This window comes from Paroedura picta, chromosome 3 (genome assembly GCF_049243985.1).
Source record: "Paroedura picta isolate Pp20150507F chromosome 3, Ppicta_v3.0, whole genome shotgun sequence".
Taxonomy (NCBI): domain Eukaryota; kingdom Metazoa; phylum Chordata; class Lepidosauria; order Squamata; family Gekkonidae; genus Paroedura; species Paroedura picta.
Genome location: NC_135371.1, coordinates 120974805 through 120992993, shown reverse-complemented (window position 1 = coordinate 120992993; position 18189 = coordinate 120974805). Strand labels below are relative to the sequence as shown.

The 18189-nt window shown below is 45.2% G+C and overlaps 2 protein-coding genes across 7 annotated transcripts in view; one reads left to right on the top strand and one right to left on the bottom strand.

Annotated features, from left to right (window-relative positions):
* MYH10 (myosin heavy chain 10) overlaps positions 1–5684 on the top strand; it is a 95728-nt gene extending 90044 nt beyond the window's left edge. For all 3 annotated transcript variants that reach the window (XM_077327486.1, XM_077327485.1, XM_077327484.1), the window contains 5 exons: positions 131–254; positions 350–558; positions 1069–1177; positions 3509–3681; positions 4170–5684. In XM_077327486.1, coding sequence (XP_077183601.1) covers positions 131–254; positions 350–558; positions 1069–1177; positions 3509–3681; positions 4170–4314 — 760 coding nt within the window. In that variant the 3' untranslated portion in view covers positions 4315–5684. The remainder of the gene's footprint in view (positions 1–130; positions 255–349; positions 559–1068; positions 1178–3508; positions 3682–4169) is intronic.
* A 5463-nt stretch (positions 5685–11147) lies between these two features.
* Positions 11148–18189, bottom strand: part of NDEL1 (nudE neurodevelopment protein 1 like 1) — a 41944-nt gene continuing 34902 nt past the window's right edge. For 2 of the 4 annotated variants that reach the window (XM_077327479.1, XM_077327481.1), the window contains exons 9-10: positions 16299–16428; positions 11148–12823 (exon numbers count right to left, since the gene is read on the bottom strand). In XM_077327479.1, coding sequence (XP_077183594.1) covers positions 16332–16428 — 97 coding nt within the window. In that variant the 3' untranslated portion in view covers positions 11148–12823; positions 16299–16331. Of the gene's footprint in view, positions 12824–14441; positions 15306–16298; positions 16429–18189 lie in introns of those variants that run through there. The other 2 variants (XM_077327480.1, XM_077327482.1) reach the window with 2 other exon arrangements.

The following is an 18189-nucleotide window of genomic DNA, read 5'->3' as shown; positions in this document are numbered from 1 at the left end:
TTCACTATGCTCAAGCATTTACGTGCTACACGTGCACATGCTTTCAGTGGCGGTTGCATGTTGTACTAAATCTGATTATTGCTTCTTTGAGCATGAGGCAGTTATTGAAGATCTCTCTCTCTCTCTGTAGATCTGCTCTACTTGATGAGAAGCGCCGCCTGGAAGCCCGAATTGCACAGCTGGAGGAAGAACTAGAGGAGGAGCAGAGCAATATGGAGTTGCTCAATGATCGTTTCCGTAAAACTACACTTCAGGTAACCCACAGCGACAAAAGCATTACTTGGGCATTTTCCTTTCACTCCTGCAGGCAAGGCGAGATACCTGATAAACTATGCTTGCCTTCCCAAAGGTTGATACACTAAACTCTGAGCTAGCTGCAGAACGGAGTGCTGCCCAGAAGAGTGAAAATGCACGTCAGCAGCTGGAACGGCACAACAAAGAGCTGAAAGCCAAGCTACAGGAGCTGGAGGGTTCAGTAAAGTCCAAGTTCAAAGCAACCATATCATCACTGGAAGCAAAGATTGGGCAGCTAGAAGAACAGCTGGAGCAGGAGGCCAAGTAAGGAAGGCTTTTGGACAAAGTTGAATTCAAGAGGCTGACCTTTGAAATCAGTATCAGGAAGCAGGTTCCTAATTGCCAGTGTCTGTTATGATTAGATGATCCTCCAGTGAGGAGCTTTGAGTCCAAGAATTTTGATTCTTTGTGGGGATTTGAGAGATCTGCAGGTTGTCTGCATTTCTGATTAGTACTTGGGTAATCTGGTGCTGCACTGCACTTTAGTGTATGATTTTTCTTATAGTCTCCCAAGGGCACCCCATCACTAAATTACCCTGGGTTAGCACATAAAAATTGGTCTCATAACGAGAATTTCTATTTCTGCTGTGAGCTCATAGAAGAACTAGTTTTGTGATGATTCCTTATAGTAGAGTGTATGAACTATTCTGACACCACAGGAAATATCCCTACAATTCTTACTTAGCTGGACTCAGTTTCAGATGCACTCTTATATGATGTCTGCCTTCTCTCTGGTATCATAATGAGATAGTCCGCTATATTGAATTTCCTCAGAGAGAGGGCCGCTGCTAACAAGCTGGTACGCCGCACAGAGAAGAAACTAAAAGAAGTATTCATGCAGGTGGAGGATGAGCGCCGACATGCAGACCAATACAAGGAACAGGTGAGCGATTGCTAGATCTGCTCAGGAGAAGAGCACCATACAATCACCCACTCCTTCAACCACATTTGAAGAAGGATGTAGTTGTTTTCTGTGGCCTCAGGGGGTTAGACCAGAACCAATGGGTTGAAAATAATTCAAAAGAATTTTTGGCTAAACATTCAGAAGAAGTTCCTGACAGTTGGAGCAGTTTCTCAGTGGAATAGCCTTCCTCGGGAGGTGGTGGGTTCTACTTCTTTGGAAGTTTTTAAGCAGAGGCTAGATAGCCATCTGACAAAAATGCTGATTTTATGAACAGGCAAATTGCAAGTGGGTGGGCAGGAAGGGATGTGCCTATGTTTGTCTCTTGGGTCCCTTCCTTGCATACTCAAGGAATTGCTGATTGCCACTGTGGGATGGTAAGTGAATTTTCTCCAGGCCAAACTGGATTCTGGAGATTTGCGGGGGGGGGGGGGGTTGAGGGATCACTAGGGCATGAAATTGGGGTCACTGTGTGTTGGCTGGTAGTTGTGAGTTTCTGCATTGTGCAGGAGGTTGGACTAGATGAACCTGGAGGTCCGTTTCAACACTGATTCTATGGTTCTATAATCAAGACAACTTGGTGCCTTCTCCACTTTATATCTCCCTAATATATAATCATGAAATCGTCTAAAAAATTCTGCCAATCATGCACTCACCATGCATCTGTGGTGTTACCGTGAGCCACATTCTTTTAAACCACTGGAGCCTGTGACAACCAACTCACTCCAGTACTATAGGCTGCCCTAACTACTATTCCTCTGCCCTCACAATGCACACAATTGGCAGTTCAGGAGAGGCAGTTGAATATATTGACTGAAGAAGGGCACTTATGCTATGCGTAGGTCCTTCTGCCCACTTCTGGGCTCACGACTATATAATCATTTTCCCAGTGGGATGTAGTGGTTAAGAGTGGTGGCCTCTAATGGAAAATTGGGTTTGATTCCCCACTGTTCCTCCACATGCAGCCAGCTGGGTGACTTGGGCCAGTCACAGTTCTCTCAGAGTTCTCTCAATCCCATCTACCTCACAGGGTGTTTGTTGTGGGAAGAGGAAGGGAATTGTAAGCCACTTTGAAACTCCTTCAGGGTATTAAAAAAACAACGGTTCTTTCTAGTATTCCACCAGTGGTAATGACAATCATTCTTAAAAGTCTTAGCTCTCCTCCAGGGCTCTGAACCAATCCTTGTGATTTAGTTGTCATGCAAATCCAAGTAATTGTCTGCCTTTCAGAGCCCATGGAATTCCACTGGGGCGGGGGGGGGGGCGGGAGAGAAGTGAACCAGGCTCAGTTTAAGAAGGGTCAAGAATTTGGGATATAGGAATTGGAGGAGATTGGAGGATTTTGTGACTCTGCAATGGAGTGTCAGTTTAGCCAGGTCTTTTTATTGGGGCTTCCTTTAGTGTTCCTTTAGTCTTCCTTTAGAGTACCCAGCTTGCTGGGGGGTAAACGGTAATGACTGGGGAAGGCCCTGGCAAACCACCCCGTATTGAGTCTGCCATGAAAACGCTAGAGGGCGTCACCCCAAGGGTCAGACATTACCCGGTGCTTGCACAGGGGATACCTTTACCTTTACCTAACTTAGTGTTCCAAATAATCATCCTGTGCAGAGCCCCTCATTCCTGACTGAGGCGTGTGGGTTCTGTGAGAAGGGGCTGTATGAGTGAAAAGAGCAGCCTTGAATCTGTTAAGGTCCAAGGAAAGAGGGGTCAAGTCTCTCCTCACGGGTTGTTTACTTTATATGAGAGCAAGCTTTGTACTTGATATATTGAACTTATCCACATAGCATATTTAGCTTATTAAATGCTTCCCCCTGTTAAATAAACCTTTGTTGTTCAACTCCATCTGTCTTGTCTGTCAAATCAAAAATCTAAGAAGGAGGAATTGCTGTGTACAGCCTTGGGGTGGCCAAACTGTGGCTCTCCAGAAATCCATGGACTGCAACTCCCAGGAGCCCTTGCCAGCATATTGCTGGCAGGGGCTCCTGGGGATTGTAGTTCATAGATATCTAGAGAGCCATAGTTTGGCCATCCCTGGAGCAGGTTTCCAAATAACAAGGCCGTTTGGAAGCATGTAGCTTACACACCACCAGTCTTTAACTCGAAGCTTGTGTCCTTTTTTATTTGATTAGTGAGTGGTTGGAGGCATAAAGAATCTGTAGGAGAGGCCAGAGTAACACATCTTTGTGCCAAAATATTGTTGGGTCACATGGGAAATTATGTCCCTTGTCTATTTAGACCAGTTTTCTGTGAGAGGGAGGGGAAAAAGTAAGTTCTTTTTGGTCTCACCGTTCTGTACCTGGTGATATTCCATAGATGGAGAAGGCCAATGCTAGAATGAAACAGCTTAAGCGCCAGCTTGAAGAGGCAGAAGAGGAGGCAACACGTGCAAATGCCTCACGCCGGAAGCTCCAGCGAGAGTTGGATGATGCCACAGAAGCCAACGAGGGTCTTAGCAGGGAGGTCAGCACTCTGAAAAACAGGCTAAGGTGAGTATCGTCTGAAGACAGGGACGGTAAAGTGGGCTTCAGAACACACCAGTTAGGAGGAGCCCATTTTACTAACATATTCAGTTTCACTTTTCTCCACCCCCACCCCCCACAATTCCTAGCGTTAATAGCAGATTAGTAAAACCTCGTGATCATCCACGTGTGGCATTGTGCTCTCTGCCTGAAAGGGGCCTGTTCATTAATCCGGTGTGGACGCCCACTGCTGTAGGAACTGAGTGCCCTGAGCCATCTTCACCTATGGGCCAGGCAGTCTTGCAGATCGTGTCTCACCACCGATATCTATTCGGCCTCATTCCTAGCTCAGCTGTGTCATGATGTCACTTGAGGGATCAGAGCGTTCATTTGTGCCGACAGTGTGGTGCTTGCAGATGGCTGGATTTTATCAGCATCCCTTGATGGGGGTTTGTTTTGTCCTGTTAAGCAAAGGGCTGAGTACTTGAGCAGTCATTCCTTGCACACTCTTACAGGAGAGGTGGACCAATCACCTTTTCCTCCAGCCGATCTGGGCGGCGCCAACTGCACATTGAAGGAGCTTCCCTGGAGCTTTCCGACGATGATGCCGAAAGCAAGGGAAGCGATATCCACGAGCCGCAGGCTGCCCCAGCAGAGTAGAAGCCCCACCTGTTGGACAGCCAGCACCCTTACCAGTGTGACTTTCCTTCCATGCGACTGGGAGAGAAGGACCTCATTGGCCACCAAATTGCCTTGTGGCCCCAGCCTTGCCTTAGGCGGAACTGTCATGTTACTAGGTCACACATTGCAGGTCACCCGTAGCATATTGCTGCCAGGCTTGCCATGCTGTAGCTTGCTCTGGATATAGGCACCACTGCTTTTTATATGTATCTAAATGTCTCTGTTCAGTGCTCTTGTTTCCAGGTATCCTTTGTAAAGCCATTTGCTAAGGCACCAGGCGATAGAGTGCTTCGCGTATGCTATTCCTGAGAGGTTTCTGGCGGCTGGCTTGTGTCCATGCTCCATTTGTTGTACAGTAACAGTACTTCTCTCTTTTTTGGGTGGGGGGTTTTAGCTCTGCTCTTCTGTAGGAGCTGACCGCTCTTTCATTTTATGACATGCTGAAAGCCAATATATCAACTGTGAAAAGGCCAGAGGGGTTAAGAGGGAAAGCTGGGGCTGAGATTAGCAAGCACTGCTACCCAGCTCCTTATTTGAAGAGAATATGCTCCTTGTTGCACACTTGTTCACTGTGGACAATACTGTGTCTTTTTTGCCCTCCTATCCTGGTCAGTCCTGCATCCTGTCGGGGGGGGGGGGCAGGTAAACTGCTACCTATTTATTCAGAATGTTCAGTGCAAATTTGAACACCATAGTGAGGAAAATCTTTTCCATGTCACCCCCCTTCCCCCCCCCCCCAATCCCCAGCAACTGTTTAGCTGGGACAGGTCTTTGGACTGAAGTGGATAACCTTGCAGACTGTTTTTGTGCCCATCAGTGTCCCTGCCAGAGGCTAGCATTTGAACACTACCTGTAAATGAACATACCAGTGGAACAAACCTCTCCCCCTTTTCAGCTTTCATTTGGACAGTGTTAACTACACCTAGCTAGTATCCTCTTTTGTTTTGTAGCTGAGGATTGACATTTACAGAAAGTGCCTTAGACACTACAGTACTAAGACAATGTTACATATATGATTTGCCTATAACAATGATTTAATGGATTAATTTTCTGTTCCTCATATCATGTTACGCATCTTCTAGTCCAAGTGGTATTATTAATATTCAGTGATAAGGAATCAGTGTTAACTAGGAAATCTCGATCTCTTGCAACATGCTTGAAAGTATATTTTTCTTTGGTTAAAAGCTTTAACCTGTTGCAAAGCTTTTGTTTTGTGCATTTGGGTATGTCTTAATCATTACTGGCTGTTGACCACCAGGCATCTGACTGCAAATACCTTGTTTCTTTGTATTCCCATATTTCTAGACAATGATTTTTGTAAGACAATAAATTTATTCATTCTAGAGACATTAACGCTTTGTCCCTTTGTTCTTAAAATAGTGTGTTTTTGCCTAAACCCAGCTAGCAATCAATAACTGAAAGTTTCTAGGATTATGCCTGTTGATAGGTTGTGATGGATTCAGGCTTTCTCCAAAATCAGACCAAGGATTTGAGACTCCATTTCTTCAGTGAATACCTAGCTTACTGTTTCATTTTGTTGCTTTCTGAATTATTTGTCTTGAATTAAGTTCAAGCACGTATGCTCTTGGTAGCTGCTAAGGTGATGAGTACAGTTAGGAAACAGAAGATGTAATACATAGATGCACACATCATATCTGTACTAGAGGGGCAGTTAGAAATAACCTCACCAGGGGCATTTGCATTTGTATTTTAACCCTACCCAGTGACTTGACTTAGGATGTTCAAGAAAGGAAAAATGTCACGTTTTTGAGTTAGGAAAGACGCAAGGCGAAATATGACCGGGCTATGTAAAAGTATGGTTTGGGTGGAGGACACCTGCTTGCCTTCTGCTGTAGTCAAGTGATTTAGAGAAAAGGTTGAAGCACTAATAGATTTCTTTTTGTGTGTATAACTACATAATGTTAAAATAGGATACGGTAATAGGCACTGTATGAATAGATTTAAACCAAGGAAGTGAGGCTAGACTATTTGAGGAAAGACATCCATGATACGACCACACCATTGCCTCTCGTGGGTGGGGGGGGGGTTTAATGCTCTCCTGCCCAAGTGTGTAGGATAGACTACACAAGTTGGTATATTAGGCCACTTTCTCAGGTCTGATCTCTCTCTCCTTCTACACAAGAAAGACACTGAATTTGGGAGCCAAGCATGGTATCAGTCTAGAAGTTTGGCAGAACCACCTTTGTAAATACTTCTTAAAGAGATATGCAGAAAATTGCTTTCCTAAGATTAGAAGAGTTTAAATGATGAAGACTAACAACTTTTCTTTTGATCTCACTTGGTTCCCTGCCCCCCAAATGGACTCCATCTGATGTTTTTCCTATACAGATCCCGAAATCCCTGAAATGTTGTACTCCATTTATACCCATCTTTTTCTACCATTGTATCTTAACAGCCCTGTGAAGCAACTAGACTATGTACGACTGGCCCAGGTTCACTTATCCCCAACCTTCCTCTTTTCTGCCCAGTATGGTCAATGGGATAAGACTGCCCTAAGCATGGCCAGCACTTGGACTGGGTGACCAAAGAAGCCTAGGCAGTGTTAAACCATCTCAAACCTCTCTTGCCTTAAACAGCCTCTGGGATAGCCATAAGTCAGTTGAGTCTTGATGGCAAAAAAAAAAGATTTTATTATGTTCAGTGGTATAATAGATCTGCAAAGGCTGTGTAAACTTATACAAGCAGAGGGATGTTGACAGTTGATAAAATTGCTATACGCCAGGAGTCCAGACGGATTGGGGAAGTTTTCTCAGCCCCTATGAAAGTAATGCTGGGAGCGATTTAGGGCAAAAGAAGAAGGGGACGACAGAGAATGAGGTGGCTGGATGGAGTCACTGAAGCAGTAGGTGCAAGCTTGGATGGACTCCGGGGAATGGTGGAGGACAGGAGGGCCTGGAGGATCATTGTCCATGGGGTCGCGATGGGTCGGACACGACTTCGCACATAACAACAACAACATGAAAGTATAGGTGGTCTTTTAGAAACAAAAGAAAAGACCACCCATACTTTCATAAGGATTGAGAAGATCTTGTTGAAACCATTTGGAGTTTATCTTTCCAGTTATCTGCCTGTAGACTGTGGGATTATAATCAACTAGTAGGTTAAGCCCGATGTAGCCGAAAATACAACGGGCGCTAGCGTTGTGTTAGGGTGGAGTGGAATGCTTGGAAGTGTTGGGTGGGGAGGAAGGGAGCAAGGAAGGGCTGTTCTGGGGTCGCAGAGGCGGCGGGGCCCCCACCCCCCTCTTTTCACGGCGATGCCTCCACCCCATACCGTGGGCTGCGTGGCGGGCCTTCGTCAGGCTGGCGTTTCCCCGTGGGCTATTCTCTTCGTAGTGAGGCAGCCGCCGCTTGCCTCCACGGGGCAGGTCATGGCCGCCAGCTGGTGAAGCGAACTCTGGCTTTCTGTTGAGTTTCCTGCTGCCATACAAAGGATCAAGGAGTATTTTTTTGCCCCTAGGTGTCTTGTCTTCCTACCCTTTATCAAAGGGGGGGGGGGGAAGTGTGAATCTCAAAGCGATGCAATAGGCTGGGCAAAAAGGAACTTGCAGTCCTGTTCCCCAATTTTATAAGTGCATGTTTGCACAAGACCTTTACAGAACTGGTTTCTAAGGAAGTTTGATTTTGTGTCAGATCCCCCCTGGAAGTATTTCTCCATTGCCAGAACAATTCTAGCCTTGTTATCTCAATGGGCAGATCTTAATAACCTCAACAGGGGCTTTCCCTTTGGGTGCCAACCTCATGGCATTGAGATTTTTACTGCTACTTCACTTTTTGGGCTGCAGTTCTCAGTGCCGTGTCTATTTGGCCAATGTGTCCTGGTTTCCTAGAGAATCTCAGATGCATATTAATTTGCTGGAATTCAAGAGGTATTATGTACCAGAGGGAACGAAGGTCATTGTCCCAGACAATGCCATGGCAAAGGCCTATTTCAACAAGTTTGGGGGCATAGCTTCCCTGCCCCCCCCCCCCAGTGAGAGGCCACTCTTATCTGGCATTCAACTATTCTGACACAGATCTCATTTCAGCTCATCCATGTTGTGGTTACCTCCAATGTAGCAGCTGATTCCATCAGCAGGTCTGCACCTACAAGTGATCTCTTTCTGGCAAGTACTTGCTTCCTGTCTTACACCAGTGATTTCCAGCCATAGACCTCTTTGCAACGTTACAGAATACCAAGTTACCTTTTTTTCTCCCTTGCTGGAGCAGACTCTCACTTTTTAGGGATGCTTTTCAAAGTGCTTTGTAAGGTTGCCTCTTATGCTTTCCTTCCTTTCCCTTGTCATAATGAAGCTCAGAATGGATCACTCCACATGTATCCCAGTGGCCTCCCTTCTGGTCTAACAGGGTCTGGTTTCCTTCCCTGCTTAGTGTGGTCGTAAATACTCTTCCTGATAGCAGAGGACATGCTACACACAGGCTTTCTGTTTCACCACAGTGTAAAGTCCTTTCACCTCACAGCTTGGTGGATACAGGGTGACTAGTCTGCCACAGCATGTAGACCCTCCAGTTTGAAATATTATGCTGTTGACTGGAAGAAGTTTAAATACTTTTTTGTGAGTAATTACTTGAAGACCATTAAGGTGCTCTTCTGCCTATCATAACAGTATAGATAGGCATGTATTTTTGTTCTAAGTTGTCAAAGAAGCTTTTGAAGGGACTATTTAATATGCACCCATTGATCCCTCCTCCAGTCCCTCAATGGAGTCTCTTTTTGGCTCTTTCATATCTGACATATAAACCATTTGACTCCATGGCTGCATCCAATGGAGAACCATACTTTTATTAGCCATTACATGAGCCCAACGAATGGGTGAACTGGGGGCTCTTAGGTGTTTTGTGATGCTGTGCACTTTTAACCTAAGATAGCTTCCACTTTCCATAGTTTTCAGAACACATGGGTGTGTTTTCCTTTCTCCTTGAATCTGAAGGAATACACGCTACACATTCTAGATTTAAGGAAGCCATTTTATTTTATTTAGACCATACAAAGGAGCTTTGCCATACCGATAATCTCCTGGTCTGCTTCACGAGTTCACTTAAGGGGCAGCCAGATTCTTCTCAGACGTCTCCTGGTAGGTGATTTCCATCAAATTGGCTTATTCACTGCCCAAGGTGAATTGCCTGTTCCGGATTAAGGTGCATTTGACCAGAGCTCAGGAGTCTTCTGCTACCTTCCTGGGAGAGGTTACCCTGCTGAATATCTGCATGGTGACAATGTGGTCATCTGTATCCACTTTCATCAAGCACTCCAGGAACCATGCAACTCTGGGAAAGGCAGTACTCCAGTCACTGTTCCACTAAGGATCCTGCACCCTCCTGTGATGTGAACTTGTTATTCCCCCATGTGGGACTGCACAGAAACCACAAAGATGAAGACATGGTTGTACATATCTGTAACTTGTTCATCAAGTGGTCTGTGCACATCTCTTCCTTTACCCACTGTGGCATCCTCTGGTTTGGTATCCTTCATCTAGAGAGGACTGATCTCCCTGCCCACATCATGTGTCAATTTGGCTCACGTGGTGGCAGGGGAGAAGCACTCCACAGCCAGAAACAGTTAGAAAGCTTTAGCACTTTCTCTGTGCCTGGCCTGCACAGTCCCATGTGTGCCTGCGCCAGAGACCACTCAATGAACAAGTGTTAACAGGGAAGTGCAACCATATGTTACACTGTGCTCCAATATAGCAGTCCCTTGCTTTTTGAGGTAAAGGGGGAAAAAAAGAATTGTCCATTTTGTTCAGAGATAGTTCTACACTTGTAGCTTGGTAAGAAACAAGTAGTAGGACACAGCTAGTACAAACCAAAATAATTTAGGAAGCCTGTAACTCAGGGGTAATCATCTGTGGTCTTCCAGATGTCCATGGTCTACAAGTCCCATGAGCCCCTCATGGGGCTCATAGGAATTGTAGTCCATGGACATCTGGAGGACCACAGGTTGACTACCCCTGCTGTAACTAATACAGCCGCTGAGGTACTCTGTGTAGGAAGGACATATAGGATTTAAAATAAGGTACATATTATATCTTTTGTTGCAAGAAGGGCCCCCTCCTTACCACACCCACAAGAAAGTAGTCAAGAGCCTGCATCCTGCCTAAAACTGCATAAAAAGGGATCTTATTTCAGATAGTTCCAAGCCTTCAAATATTACCGTGGCAATATAGATAACTAGCTTCTATAGTCCTACAAACATGGGGGACATGGTATGTGATAAAGTGTACTAGCTTTTGTTCATGACTTTTAACTAGAAGAGCCAAATTAAACTTGCATAGGGGGCATGAAACTCTTGTGTCAGTTCCACTTCCAGAACCTTGGCTACATCACAGGTCACTCTGAAGGGGCTGCAATACAGACTGCTTTGAGCTCCTAGGAGAAAGTGCAGGATAAAAGACACTGAATAAAACATTGACATTAAAGCAAAGTAACTTATATGCTATTTAATATGTTCTCAAAGCAGTTCATACCAGAAGCCACACATAAGGAGTCTTCAGTAGGATCTGGGGACAGGCAGAATGGAGAATTACATAAATGTGACCTGAATTATAAGAATCCACATGTTCTGGTAATCTTATGAAGCAACTGTATGGACACTTTCCTTCACTGCCTTGCTACACAGAAAGTACTTAAGACTGTCCCAAGCTGAAAGCAGATGAACAAGCATCTATGGAAAGTTTAGCCACTTTACATTCTCAGCTGCAGATATGCTCTGGCCTGAGTAAGCCCAGTATCTACATATGCTTGCTTAGGGACACCTGCAGAAGTTAGCCTTGTTGCAACAAGAATATGAAATGGTCAGTTTTTCAAAATGTGAGAAAGAAATGGATTTCAGGTTACTTAAAATTATCAAATAGTTGAACTGCATTTAAAAAGCCATCTTATAAATTTGTGCAAAATATGCCCCTCACCAATTATCCTCCTGCCAACTTACATGACTAGGTCTGGGAGATGCCCAGCATGGTAAAAATAAAGCAGCTTTCTAATGATACCTTGGGTCATCCTGTTTTTTGTTGTTGTTGTTGTTGTTGGGGGGGGGGGTGGTGTACATGATTCAAGTTTACAGCACTAGTCAAACACTTACCCAAAGCAACCTGGAAGAGGAGTACTTCCTTGCAGCTGAAACATCATTCATTGATGTAAACTGGCTCATTGCTATGGTGTTAATTGCTACTTCCCCCCAAGCCACAAAGTAACAGCAGACACATCTTCTTCTGCAAAAGCCAGTGTGTCCACATTAAAAGATCTTTATTTTTGGACCATCTCTCGCATTGAACCACAGGATGGCAGTCACCACAGAAATCTGATACACTGTCCTAGGGAAAACATGCCTCAGAGATTCTGAATAAATAAAGCTACAAAGCCCAAGTTATGTACAAATATCTTAGGCAAAGATATTATGTTTACAAACCTATGTACAATAAAACAAATGTAAACAGTTAATGCAGCAAAGAACACACAGGAAAAGGGCTGACAAAATCCAAAACAGTGAGTGGTAAGTTTGCCTCCCGCCCTCCCAATCCTGCCTTGACTTTAAGTCCTCCTCCTCCCCTTGCTCATGGACAATTCTCATTAACAAGACCAAGCTCAGTCCACTGGTTTCTTTGAAATAAAATAGGCAAAGCCAGCTGAATAGAATAAAGCTGACTGGAAAACAACTGCTAAATTAGGGTGAGAATTCTCCACTTTAAAAACCATCAGCTTTGGTGAAGAAACATAATTGCACAACACCTATATTTCTTGTGCTCCACAGAGGCGATACTGCCATGCCTAGATGTTTTCCATGGCTGACCTAGCTCCTTACAGGTCCCAGGACTCCTCAGGTATATCACTTCCACTGAGGTATGGAAGAGCCATTCTGTGAATAGAAGTTCAGACTACATCTCAAGTGCTCCAGCTGACCAGAGAAGTTTAGGTCTTCCCCTACTGCTTTTGACATGAATAGACTTTTTATGGGAAAGAAAAAAAGCACAGGGATCTTTGTGTGCTTAAGTGCAGGGCTCGGAGGAAATGGAAGCAGTGTGAAGAGGTGGGGGAGAGGGGTTGCTAAGGAACAAGTCAATAGACCCATGTTTTAACTTATAAAATTAGGGTGGAGTGGGGGAACAGAACCAAGTGATTTGGGCAAGTGCAACTCCAGCATCCTGTGAGACAGACATCAGCAGTGACCACGTTAAAGAATGTCCATGATGGAAATAGAAGAAAATAAACTGTATTGACGTAAGGAGTGCTGTATGTGTTCTGGGATCTTCTCCGGGCAGTTTGAGTGCTGAAACCTCCACTGAGTTCCAGCAGGGGGCACTAACGGAAAAGTATTGCAAGCAGCTCTTTCCTTGTTCCTTCAAGAACCAATTTTTAAGTCACAATGTGGCCTTGCAACTGTTCATACACTCAGCGGGAGCATGCCTGGTGCTGACGATGGCCTGGAAGCTCCTAGACCTGGTGGTGGGCCTTGATCAAAGCCATTTACTGCCCTGTTGAAAACAAAAGAAGTCAGTCACCAAGAAGCAGACAGACAAAAGTTGCATCCCAGCTCCATTCTAGCACTGGGTGCAAAACTGACTGCATTGAGCTAAGGGCTACTCACTCATGCAGCACTGCAGTCACCCTCTGCCACAGTAAAAGCTATATAAAGACATGCTTATTAATACAGACTGCTGAGAGAAGGATCCAAAAACTGTTAATCTTTTGTGAACCAATAACTGACCTGGACTCCACATAGCAAAGAAGTTGTCACAGATCTTTTCACAGACACCCCCCTTCCCTTTGAAGACTTCAAACAGGTAGGACAGCTTCAAGCTTAGGAAGCTATTCTGCTTGGGCTGCCAGAATTATTTGGTGATCCTGAGATCTCCCAAACACAGGAGTCGCCAACAGACAAGGGACCACCTTAAGACGGATCTAGCCTTACCTCATAGACAACTATTCTAACAATATTCTGACCTGTTCTTGAGCCATAACAGGAGTGGCCAAACAGTGGCTCTCCAGCTGTCTATGGGCCACAATTACCATGAGTTATAATAATCTACTATCTACTTTTAATTCTCCCTCAAACCCACATGTACACCTAAAACTTACCTCTGTTTCCATCATGTTGATTCAGAGACAACCAAAGTTAGCTGCTACAGCTGCCCGCCTCTTTCCCCCAGCACTAGGCTGTACAGGAGAGTAATACCATCCCATCTTAGAACAAAAGCTAAGACAGACCACTATAACTAAACAGATTGCAGGGAGAGATTTTTTTTACTGTGCTAAGTGGGCCATGGTGTGAGATCAGTGATGCTGAGAATGGTTCCTCTTTGAGATTCTAAAATTTAGCATCTACAAAGTTATCTATGCGAAAGTTCAGCAATCGAAAGCTTTCTGATTAAGGGAATTTGCTTTGGATGCTTTCAGTCTTTTCCCCATTCCCAAGGAAGGAACTGGCTTGGATTTTTTGACAGGAATTGAAAAAGGGGAGAAATTAAGTAACAGTAGACCACAGATGTACTGGAAGAATGGATTGGGATCTATGAGGAAGGATCATGTGCTAAGAGCAAGGTCAGCATGAACTGGCATTTTGTTTTCTACTATTTTGGAAAAGAGGAGCCAGAGGTCAGACTGGGTACAGGAATCTTGGTTCAGGCATTTCGAGAATTGATTCTAACATTCTGTCACTTCCTTCAGGGCTTCATGACTTCCTACATATCTTAATGTGGGTTAAATCTACATATTTAACAGCGTTGAAAGGAGTCTCTTAAATCAGTGGTCCCCAACCTTTATTAGGCTGGGGACCGGCAGGGCATCGGGTCGCGCCCGCAGGGACCGCGCCCGCGCGGGCCACGCCCATGCTTCGGGCCGCGCCCGGCCGTGCCCGCGAGCCGCGCCCGGCCGCGCCCGCGGGCCGCACCCACGAGCCGCGCCCGGCCGCGCCCGCGGGTCGCACCCGCGGATCGGGCCGAGCGGGCGCGGCCTGCACGGGCGCGGCCCGGCCCTGATTCCCAAGCTTGCGGCCTGGGAAATTTTTTACTGCGGGGGGGGGACGGGGAGAGGGAGCCGCGGCCCGGCGCCATGGCCTTTGCGGCCCGGCGCCGGGCCGCGGCCCGCAGGTTGGGGACCACTGTCTTAAATGCCTTATGTTTTCTCTGCTATGTGTTTAGTTTCTGACTTTAAGAAGTCAGCATGGCCAGGAACCAGAGATACCATCTGGCTGCTGAAGTGAAATCAAATTATCAACACATTTTTGCAATCACATGCATGGTCATATGTTGGCTACAAGCTATTCCCACCCGCACTGCTGATAAAAGATGCACCAGTTATGATGGTTAATTTCCAAAGGAACTGGACAGAATAGAATCAATACGGTAACCTGTCTTGGCCAATTGGGGGCTTCTACAGCAAGCTAAATGAAGAAGACATGAAGACACTGGGAATACCATTGAGTCAGAAACACAACTAGCCTGAAGGCAACAAAGCCAGCTTACCCTTTTAAAAACCTTTTGGAAACTCCTGGGTTAGCCATACCAAAGAGTGCTAGGTAACAGCCATTTTGGTTGCTCAGTTTCCTTTGTAAGTAGCCAGGGTCAGTGAACCATTAAAGTTGTTTCCTATCTGAATTGTATCAATATGATGACAAATCTGTCCCAAGGACTTCCTGTGGCATCACTGCTCAAGGAGCTCTTTTCATCCTACCCAAAAAGCAGAAGCATCACCCACATTCTCCAAATTGTGTCACTCACTTTATTAGTAACCCATGCAAGGAGGAGGACAGTACAACAAAGAAGCACTGCTCCATGCAGGGAAATCCGTCATGTGAAGCCAACCAACTTGTCACATGGCAAACATTAACTTCAAGTAAAGTACAAGGTTAGTATAACAGCCCCATGCCCTCAATAGCCCAGCACTCATCTCCAAGCACTGACCAAACATGCATGCCAAACAGATGCAGTTACCCATGACATTCTCAGGGAATCTGACCTAGCCGAACAGGAGAGATGGAAACAATTCATGTAAATGCACCAGTAACAGAAGCATCTTCAGAAGCCACAAGTTATCAGTGAATTCTGGGTGAGTATTTAAGAAGCAGTTCTTAAGCCCACAGGGAAAGTCCCCTAAACTCCACTGATCCTAATACACAGCACCATAAAAGCAAGCTGTCAGTTACCTAGGATGAATCCCGTTTGCCAATGACTACTTTATGTTGGGAACATATTAGAAACAAAAGGGGTTTTATTTCCTGTTTCACTAACAACAGCACATAAACATGAATGTAGAGACATGCACATCATACATTTATGATGAACGGAGCTTTAACTCTCAAAAGCTTATACCCACAAAATCTTGTGATCTCCAGGATGCTACTAGACTCTAATCTAGCTGTTCTACTGCCAACCAACACAGCTACCCTTTGAAACTATTTCTGGAAACAAAACTAGTGGGATCTGTGAAGCATTTAAAGGGGACGGACATTTAGCAGCAGCTGAAGACAAGATGATCAGGACAGTAGTATTCAGAATTTAAGAAAAGAGGGCATTAATGATAAGCTAATGGAAGGTACAAAGCAGACCAAGCAATTTTCAGGGGGCTAGAAGCCAAAGCATGCTCTACTTATGGTGCTGTTATTGTATGACAGAACAATGTGCCTTCTGGCTTGATCTGAACTCCACAGAAAGCAAGAAAAGTCACTCACTCAACTGGGCAAGGAGATCTAAAGAAGAGCTCAGAAAGGACTCCAAAGAAAGTAATTTCCTCTTTGTCAATCTACCAGATGTGATATTCTCTGCCTTAGTGCATGATGCATATGTAATGCTGAACAGGTTTTTCCTGTGACTCTCAGCAGCACAGGATCCTTCCTGCCACAGTGATTTGGAGGGTCACTCAATTCTTCCACATCTTAGAAAACAAAACTGTGCAGGCAAAGCAACTAGCACATGAGCAGCAAAGCCAGCAGTACAGCAACGAGCAAGTTACCTCAGTCAGTCCCACCACCCAACTACCGGTCTTTCATAAGGCAGCAGCAGTAGACTGGGTCGGGTCCACAAGCAAACGTGGCTGATTCAGGATCCAGCGACAAGTGGGGGCAGGGAGAAGAGTACAGGGGCTAGAGAGAGAAAAAAGATGGGAAGAGGAGAAGAAAGGGCATGCCTGAACTCACTTTCTGTGCCACAACAAGCTATAGCTCAGCCCCAGCCAGCACCATTAGAACAGGGGAAATGGCAGCCAAAACACAATAAGCCAATGGGTGCCCAACTCAATGGAAGTAGTTCATAGTTTGACAGAACAAGGGGAAGGGAGAGGAAAAGCAGCAGCAAAGGAAGAGGAACACTATGCAAGAATCACAGCATCAGGATCAAGAGCAGGAACGACTGGGAAACGTGCCCATTGATGTCACCTGCACACTTCTGGGTTATTCAGATACTTCTAGTCTTGGCTATCCAAGAACCTGTGTGCCTCTTTTTATGGTATATACAGAAAGCAGCTGCTGTTCCCCAGACAACTCTAGTTCTACCTTTAGATAATATTTTAAGATGATGTCTAGTCACAATATTAGACAATAGACAAGCACAGAGACCACCTAACCACTGCTTAGAAAGGACTACAGCTCACTATTTATTCTACCCTGTGTGTATAGTTACTCAGCACAATACAGAGGTCTTACCTACATTAAAGGGGACATAAGCTGGTATCCAAGGACAGATAAATGAATAATGAGAATCAAATAAAAGGGAGTCTAATGGTTGTAGAAATACAGGCGAAGTGCACTGTATTGGTTCAGGAAATGCTTTGCTAAAGTAAAGTGGCTTGGGGAGAGATCTCAGGGTTCAGAAATTCAGCTGTCGTAAACAGAGGTGAAAGAAACTGGGCCAATGCAAGATGAGCTGACACACAATGGAGAAGAGAAGAGGTAACACAAAATACACACAAGTCTTGAATGCTTTTGTGGGCCAACTAGAATGTATACAACACAAAGCAACCGACAATGCAGACAGAACAGGAATCTGACTAATCAAGAGTGACCATTCCCTTGCTGCAATCTGCTCATTGTTCCCAGCATGGCTCAAAATAGTGTGGTTCTTAAGAAGCTTGTCATAGGATTTGAGATCATGAACTACACACAGCAGTTCAGTAGGTATTTCACTGCTGTAGTGCTAGCCTGCACATCCAACACCAAATGCAGACCTCTACACAGGACTGAGGGTCCATATGTAATTTCCTATCTTGTGCAAATCCTGTAGATACAGGCTTGGTCTGCAAGATACTTAGAAAACACCATTCAACCAGGCACAAAGCTAGTCAGCAGAGCTTCTACACAAGGTTCCCCTGAATGACTCAAGACTTATTTGTGCTATGTAAGATAACATGGCTGCGTCTGCTGTCATTCACTAGGCATGAGACCAAAGTGCAGGAAAGAGGAGGACCATGGCTGACTGTTCCAACACTACTTACAGAATCTTATATACCCAGAAGTTTGCACATGCAACCTCCCAACCTAGCCCATCTTAATAAAATACTCCATGAGAAATTAAGGGGGGAGAGAAATGGATGTTCTGTGCGTTTCACCAATGACAGCTGAAGTCATACTGTCCTTCACAGAAGAAGTTTGGGGGAGGAGGTGACTGAAGCAGGAAAGGCTGCAGTCCAGGCCTAGAAATTTTAACTAGGCCATACACTGCTTCCTCTGAGGAATGTGATCATATATGCCATCAACACTTGCCCCAGTTTAGCAAAACACTGCAGAGACTACAAATGGACTCAGTACTGTTGGGGGGCAGGGGGGAGCTGCCTACACCAGCTCAGGTAGCCATCCTTAGAAGAAGAATACAGGAAGAGTGGCTCCATAGGTCGTGGCCTACATACACAG